Below are 8,832 nucleotides of genomic sequence, written 5' to 3'. Positions count from 1 at the left end.
GATATACGGAAACATATCTGACATTTTATTCACATAAAAAGAAACTACTGCTTTATATCTGTTGGGACCACCATTTGTGACCAGTCTTTGTAATTGTTTAATGAAGCGGTCGAGGACCGTTTAATGGGACGGTCCTCGAGCAGAAAGCACGATTAAAGCACGTGATGATCCAGTTGAGATGAATTCAACCACCCATCATGTCAGGGTGACACAAAATCACGGGCTTGCATGACATTCATTTAGTGAAACAGCACACAGACTCATTTTTATAAACACTGAAGGAAGCTAAATGTAGCCATGCATGCATGACATTCTCCTCTTTCCTCTGTGTTTTGCTGCAATTATAGCTACCGTATTGTTTTTGATGTTTTAAATGTAGGCTATTTTAATAATTCCGAGACATGCTTAAGTACTGTTTGTCAGTAATATTAAAGAATAAAAAAATTATGTTAGAGAATTCGCCATTCTGCAACATAAAAACTTTATAAATAGGCCTAGACCATTTGAATTTGTAGAATTTGTTTTTTTTAACTCATTATTTATAAGTAGCTAACAAATTCCTTAACAATAAAATAATAATAGGCGTGGTAGAAGTTTTCTGTCAAATCCATCATCGGGCATAGCTACAACATTAAAACTCAGCTAGATTTTAAGCACAGACTTGGCGCGCACACTAGTCCTATAAATAAATATTAATATATTTAGATAAACACATAGCCTAGAGTATTCGTTTTAACTCTTTTTCCTCATCAAAGACACTTAGCCCACACTTTCTTTATTGTCTTCAGCTGAAAATACCGCGTGCTTCTTTCCATCTCCACAAAACTATATTAAGGCCATTTGAAATTAGCCTGTCTATATGCAGATTAAAGCCTAGCCTATATATAAAATACAATTATCAAAATATAGAATTATTCTTCATTCTGAATCTGTGGTCCATTGTTTCCCAGTATATAAATATAACATCTTAATAATTTTATGGATGTGATGAAAATCTGTTAAATAAGACCCCAATATGCTAACAAGGTATTCGGAAACGGGATCAAAGTAAAGACGTGATTATATTGGCTGTTGTGTAGAATCTTTGAAAATGACCATCGAAAACTAATGGGGTTAAATGATTTTCAAACTAATAGCATTTACATCCGAGCATGCGCACACGCAGCTGTCAAAACTGCTGAGCGTTTGGAGATGATTATTTACTGTGTGCGCTCAGATGGAAATCTGCTCATGCTCAAACGAGATACTGTATATTTGTAAAGTGCATTTGAGACTGACCTGGTTGATTAATTCCGCTTAACAAGCCTAAACAAATAAACCGACACGAGTGGACACGTGTTAAACTCCTAACTTCTTTGGCTTGTTTATGATGCACATAGGCTATACATGAACATCAAGTTTGCAGTATCGGCGTATATTAGTCAGAAATGACAAATCTTTTTTATTAAGTGACAATATAAATGTCCCCCTGTAAAAGATTTTACGTCTATGAGGTCATAATTTCAACCATAAAAGCAGCATGCCATCCATTTACTTCAAACATTAAAGTTAATTGACGTAAAATTCGAAATTTAAACAATTGTGTGTTATAAAACCAAATACAATAGGTGTTATAATGCACAATATACCATAACACAAACCCTCCTATAAATAATACAACCATACTAAGCTTGATTATCTAGATTGTCATGCAACAAAACTGAAAGGAAAGAACTAAGGGCACTTTTCCATCACATTTTTAATAAGTGGGTCACTTTCTAAGCCCTGGTTTTATTTCTGACTTTTCAAAATGTGTGTTTAAATACGCGTCAGTGTTAATATAGAATGCCTATTTTATGAATGAGAAGAAATCATATTAGGCTACTGAGAATGAGATTAGGACTATTAATAATACAATGAAAGTACTTCAAAATTTTATAAATCGATTTCTTACCTGATCTTACCTTTATTTGGTGTGGTTGTTTATTTAATCGTTTTCCCGCTGCTTGTGAGACACATCTGCAAAAACAAACGTGCAAAAAAGGCACTGGATTTACAGCATATTTGAAGATACATTTTGCAAGTTGACTGAATCATGATTTTTTTTAATCATCTTTTAACCAGGAGAAACAAGACCAATATGACGTTTTCTGGTTGTCTTATTAAGACAAGAAACATTGTCCCTGTGAAATTATGAGCAAATGAAGAATCACGACGTTTATTGTGCATTTAAAAATGTCAGTTTTATTTCCGTCAAAATGCGAAAAGGAAATTCGTCATTTAAATAGGGCCTAGTTGAATCATTCGATATTTAATCAATCCAACAAAACAACATGCATCAATAATCATGTTCAGCATGTAACAGAAAAACACTCACTGAATGGTTTCCTGACAGAAAATTAACTCAAAAGTTCGTTAAAATGATTGCAAACATTCGACGCGATGCTCTACACACTCGGGATAAATGAAGTAATTCCTGAGAAAAAAAGATATAGTTTCGTGTCCAAATATGCGCTGAATTAGTCATTGACACTAGCCAGGTGTCTGTGTTTAGTGGACAAATCCACGTGGCTGTGCACATTCTGTAGCTTCTGGTACTCGTACTGAAAATTGAGGACCCGAGGGAAGCCCACTGGATTGAACAGTGCCGAGGACGCGTATGGAGAGGTCGGGGCCATTGCGCAGGCGAGGCCAGGGGTGACAGGCTCGATGGCCACTGTTTGGGACTGTGGGAAAGACTTGGCTGCGACAGAGTTCCTCGAGAAAAGCGTGGACAGAGCCGGTAAAATACCGCCAACAGGTGGAACACCGATGGGTTGATGGAAGCCAAACGGGTAGATATCCAGACCCGGTAAGTGCGCGCAGGACGCGCTGAGACCGTACGCGCCGTAGCCGAGGCTCGGGAAAGCACTCGAATGCAGCGCTTGATCTTTGAACATCCCAAATTTGAAGTGCTGCCGTTTAAATCGCTTTCTCCTCCTCAGGAAACTTCCGTTCTCAAACATATCCGATGAATTGGGGTCCAGCGTCCAGTAATTCCCTTTCCCGGGATTCCCCGGCTCGCGTGGCATTTTCACGAAGCAGTCGTTTAGGGATAGATTGTGTCGGATGGAGTTCTGCCAGGCTGGGAACTTCTCTCGGTAGTACACGAACCGGTGGCTGATGAAGTCGCATATCTCGCTGAGGGTGAGACGCTTCTTTGGGCTCTGGAGGATCGCCATGGTGATCAAAGCGATGTAGGAATAGGGCGGTTTCACCGAAGGGCTTTTGCTCGAACTTGAGGGACATAAGGAAGAGGGGACGTGGTCCTTATCCCCCTTGTTATGCACCTGGTCAGATGCAGAAAGATGTTCGTCTCCAGACTCCTTGCCACCTTCTCCAACCACGTCGACAAAGTGGTCATCCATTAAATCAGTGTCCAGGGTCATAATCCACAAATTGGAGACGCCCGACGGGTGCTAAACAAGCAGATGGCCAGAGTCTTAAACTCTCTTTCAGTCGGAAAGCTCTGTTCCTGGTTGCTCGGAACACTGGAAGATGGATTATAAAGAGACGAGCACGCTAACGACACAATATTTAATTCGGCCACACAGGAATCTCCAACATTCGCGCGCAGGAGGTCTGGAGAGCTGCGTTCACAGCAATGTCCATCGTCCACTCCAACGCAACTGGATTCCTGCAGCTGTTCGGGAATCAGATGACGATGATGTCATGACGAAGTTCTCAGGAAGAAGCTCCACTCCAATGAAAACAGGGCAACTCGACCAGGTTCTGCCCGCAGACGGTCCTCCGGAGGAACCATGATTGATATCGTGTCACTGAAGTCACAAGGGCATCTGTGTCGCTTAAACTCTGTATAAAAAAGACCGACTCCTCTGCTCCTTTGACTGCTCGACATCACACATGGTGTCTCTTTTAATTAACAGAAAAATAAAATAAAAGTGGAAATTAGCATGCACTTAGTAAAAGCGACCATGAAACCGGCTTCTATCATCTCAGAATATATGGGAATTCATTTAAATAAATGACCATAATCCACCAATACCAACATATTATATTGGGTTTCTTTCTCTATTCGTATAGCTTTTACACACAAATCGAAAATGTTTAATGACAAATAATTAATTAGGAATTAACCAGGACACTAGAAATAGGCCTAACGTTACATAACAGTAATTATACATGATCATTTTGTATCCCTGACATCACTAACATATTTTTTTAAGACAGCATAGCAAAGCAATCGACTTTACAATAGGCTAGTCACACTGGCCAAATAATATATTTAACATAGCATAATTTGTGTTTGCATTGTTCTATATCCTATAAAATAAATCAATAAATAGACCTAAATATGAAATAATAACAACAATACAGCAAGATTATTATATATCAGTATAACTGGTAGTTTAATAGGCCTATTTGTATTATTTTAATTGTATTTAATATCTGGATTTAACAAAAAAAAATTGGCCTAATAATAGGCCTAATAATCGAAATATAAAAAGTAAAATAAAGAAAGTGACAATATTGGATAGCAGTAAAATAAATAAGTAAAACAGCTAGAAATGTCGTTCAGCTTTGAAGCAACGAGGCTAAAATAAGAAACAGGTTTATAATAGGCTATTTAAAATGATCATCGCACACATGTTTCCTCTCTCCAAATAATTGCTTGCATTTCCCATTGCGCTTAACGTAGTTTTCTTTAATGATATGGTGAAAATTAGGTATATCATATAAAACTGTCGGGTCGTTCAGATGAAAGTGAAACATTTTCGCTCGCATTTGGCTGCTGAAGGCCGTGGGGTGTTTGCTCAACGATGAAGCTCTTTGTTGAGGATTTCTACATTTCCTGCCCATATAATCTTATTGATACCGGAGCCCGCCGAGCGTAGAGATGACGTGGGTGGGCATGATTTCACAAATCTATCACGCATGTCCTGGGATTGGAAACAGGCCCAGCGAGAGAGATGAATGAAGGATGGTTTTGGAAGCGAAAAGGGGATAATAATACAAACCCGACGCAGCAGCTCCACAGATAATGTGCTTTAATGTGGGATTCATGGGTGATGTGGTGTTCCTATACAAATGGAGAAGACGACAATAGGTTACAAATGCTACGACTTGCAATGTTGGGATTGTAAAAGATGTTCTATAGAATATACGATTAATATATTGGTATTATATTTATACACTATAAAGTTTATTCATTGTCTGTCTAATTTATTTATTTAAAAAAAAAAAATCTGTTCTGTGCTAGATTAACTGAGAATTGTTACAGCACTTGCATATTGTTGATATTGTTGCCCTTGGACTGCTCTGCTTCTATTGCCCTCATTTGTAAGTCGCTTTGGATAAAAGAGTCTGCTAAATGACTAAATGTAAATGTAAATGTTTTACTAAGTCAGAGGCAAAAGTCCTACACAAATGTGTTATTTACACCAACCTAATTATAATAATTTTCTCCTCCACGCTTATACAATTCCATAATATTTGTTGAAATATCTGGGTAAACGCAATACAACTATAACAAAATTCTCACAGTAGCTATAGCCTATCCTCCTAAGACCCAGGAAAACAAAGTCTTTGGAATTTAGCATTTTTTAATGGCATTACATTGTTTAAGAAACAAATAGACTTTATTTTATTTTATTCAAGTTATGCTATGTCCTCGTAAGTGGACCCCAGTTGTGGACACTCAGTTGTTTCAATAAAATAATAAAATGTACATGAAATTACATGGAAAAAACAATGGGATTTTTTCCCCCATTCACCATCAATTTTCAGGTTTCAGTTTTTTACCAAACTTTGTTCAGATGATTCTCAATCTATGAAAGATAGAATGGAATTAATTGATATACCATTTTACTTGGCCGCATGGGTTTTCCCATTGCTATATATCTATACACTACATCTAATTTGCATATTATTGTGTTCATGGTGCAACATGTAATGAAAAAAAAGTGTAATAATGGGAGTAATAGTTGGCAACATTTTCATAATATATCTAATATTTTATAGGAACATTGATATGTAATTTATTTCTCTATGCACTTGTGTCTCCCAAAATGCCTGACAAACACGCATATAAACCCTCTATTGTATGAAATCAATGCAGTGTTTTTTAACGGAAAGTCATATTTTGATTAGAAACCCCATAACATTTTCCTGAGATGTTGATTTATAACAAACAATTTGACAATTAGTCAGATTTAAATGATAATTACAAAAAATTATCATACCATAGGAGTGCTAAATTTGACCATTCAGTCATGTTTAAAGACCAAGGAGAAGTTGTTGACCTGGTGAAACCTCAAAACAAATGGTAAAGCCCTGAATGTGCTCTTTACAGGACATCTAGCCTCTTTGACATGCAGGCCTATGGTGTCAGAGAAATTCACTAAAATATGATGTCCTCGTACGAGGACAGTGGCAGCCAGGAGGCTATAATTTGTCAAATGTATAGGCTAGGCCTATAGCTAGCTAATTTATTTAGCATATTTAATATGGAAATAAATTACTTTCAAAAAGACACCGTAAAGAAATGTTAAATGAGTAGAAAGTGACAGCTAACGAAGGGTGAATTCAGGATGATTCGGACACTTTTTCCAAGTCATCTCAATGGCAAAAAGTGTCACAATGAATCACCCTACCATAGATCCCACTTAAAACAGAAATTCAGGGTATAATTCGCCTTTATCGCCGAGGGCACCATATTTTCAGGCTTGAAGGAAGTTTATTAAATATAGGGTGTCGACAGAAACATCAGCTGACGTAAACATTGAAAATACATCTTTACAAAATTAAAACCTGTTGAAAAATTGTGTTTCATTCACGAAAACACCCAACAAAACAAAAATAAATATGGCGTCTTCCCTGAATAAGGGCTAGGCCTTTCTTTTACTGTCTATGGTCTAGGCCAACTGTTAGGCTATTTGTGTTTGGCAGATTCGTTTAACGTTTTTCTGACTCTTATTTTACTATAGGCTTCATTTGATTAGCCAGGAATTACGGCCCGTATTCTTCTGTAGCCTACTTGTGTGTGCTCAAAACAACGTACTAACCTTAGGCCATATTGGTCATTCTTGCCCTCAAAGATATGTCTGTGTTATGCAGATGGTATGAATAATGACTCGACTGTATAAAGACAAACTGAATATACAAGTGCTGACCTTGCAGCTCACTCACTGGTCGTCTGCAGCCTTGAAGGAAAATTCCCCAGACTAAACACACAGCGCCACCTTGTGACAACATTGAGATATGAGATATATCTGATGTCGAAGATTATTTTTAATTTTTAATTACTATTTTATATAAAAAGGTAGGTTATTCTTAGAAAATTAGCGTCGATAAACAGCACGTTCCTTCTGTGACAACCTACCACAGTTTTGTTAAACTATGGAAATTGCTAAAAAAAAAAAAAAACACAACAAAAAACAACAACACCCACTGGATCTGAATAGAGACAAATATAGTCATATTTCTTAAAGGGATAGTTCATCCAAAAATGAAAATTCTGTCATCATTTACTCACCCTCAAGTTGAATTTCTTTCATCTGCTGAACACAAAAATATATATTTTCAAGAACATGGGTAAACAAATAGTTGACATACATATAGCTACTATGGAAGTCAAAGGAGTCCATATCTACTGTTTGGTTCCCCATATTTTTCAAAATATCTTCTTTTGTGTTCAGTAGAAGAAATAAATTCATACAGGTTTGGAACAGCTTGAGGGTTAGTAAATGATGACATCATTTTCATTTTTGGGTGAACTATCCCATTACTGTAATAAAAACCCAAGAAGAAATGTTCATATGCCACATGCAGATTCTATCCGCTGTTTACTTGTTTGTCATTCATGTCACATCATGTCTGAAGACTGAAGACAGCAGACAAACCTGTCCCGCTTTTTCATACTGCTTGTACAACTTTTTAAAGACAAAGAAATGGGTGTGACATCATATAATGTGAACAATTAATAACCACTAATGTTACCAAGCCCTTGACGTTTTGTATGCACTTGTGTTTTTTTTTTATTTTTATAATTTTTATGGGGAACTTTTATGAGACATAACTGAAGATTTATATAAGGATACTGCATTTAAGAATGCACTGTGATGAATATCCTTTAACGCAGCTCCAGCTAAAACACCTACTGAAATAAAGACTTCATGCATGCTATTTATTTTCTGGTTTTCATAAACTCATATTTTATGAAACACGTTTTTACATTAGCCCACAATGTGAAAATGTGCATTTAAATCTAAAGATGTGGATATCTGATTATGTCATCATGGGCTGTCTGCTAATGTAACCTGTATTGCCTTCTTCTCTCCATTTTAAAAATACTGTCAGTCTCTCTTTATTTATTTATGCTGGCATTTCCTTGAGAAAATGTCAAACTACTAGTTGATAATGTATTTCCTTTCGTTGATCAATAAAATGACCAGTAGGTGTCACCAAAATACCATCGTTGAAACTTTTGACTATAGCCTACTGGCCGATGGCACCACAATAGCACTGCGCCATTGTGTCTTTGTTTTTTATTTAATTAAAATAAAAAAATCAATGTTTCTTATGGGGTACATTATAATGTTTATGAGGACTGTTCATGATAACTGAAGATATAATGAATTAAAAAATGTACCATGCATATCCATTAATACCTGGCCTACTGAAATAAAGACAATTTATTTATTTGGTTTTCATAAACTCTTTTTATTTTATTTTATGCATGTTATATCATCCCACAGTCAGTCATAAGCTGCAACATGGATGGCAAGTATTGCATGGTTTATGGTTATGGTGAAGGGTTGCAACGATGGTGTACTTATGGCAATAGTTTGTGCA

At 36.5% G+C, this 8,832-nt stretch overlaps 1 protein-coding gene across 1 annotated transcript; it reads right to left on the bottom strand.

Annotated features, from left to right (window-relative positions):
- Positions 1 to 2,208: 2,208 nt before the first annotated feature.
- Positions 2,209 to 3,634, bottom strand: foxd7 (forkhead box D7). Its single transcript, XM_079820305.1, has one exon. It carries the CDS (start codon positions 3,405 to 3,407, stop codon positions 2,499 to 2,501), a length of 909 nt encoding a protein of 302 aa, XP_079676431.1. The 5' UTR covers positions 3,408 to 3,634; the 3' UTR covers positions 2,209 to 2,498.
- Positions 3,635 to 8,832: the final 5,198 nt, after the last annotated feature.

This window comes from Gobio gobio (assembly GCF_949357685.1).
Source record: "Gobio gobio genome assembly, chromosome: 1".
In the NCBI taxonomy this organism is placed as follows: Eukaryota; Metazoa; Chordata; class Actinopteri; order Cypriniformes; family Gobionidae; genus Gobio; species Gobio gobio.
The sequence above is the reverse complement of the archived record's forward strand: the minus strand, read 5'-3'. Positions and strand labels throughout refer to the sequence as shown.

What these genes read in the sequence shown, in the direction of transcription:
- foxd7 (XM_079820305.1), bottom strand. Translation starts at nt 3,407, where the DNA reads ATGACCCTGGACACTGATTTAATGGATGACCACTTTGTCGACGTGGTT.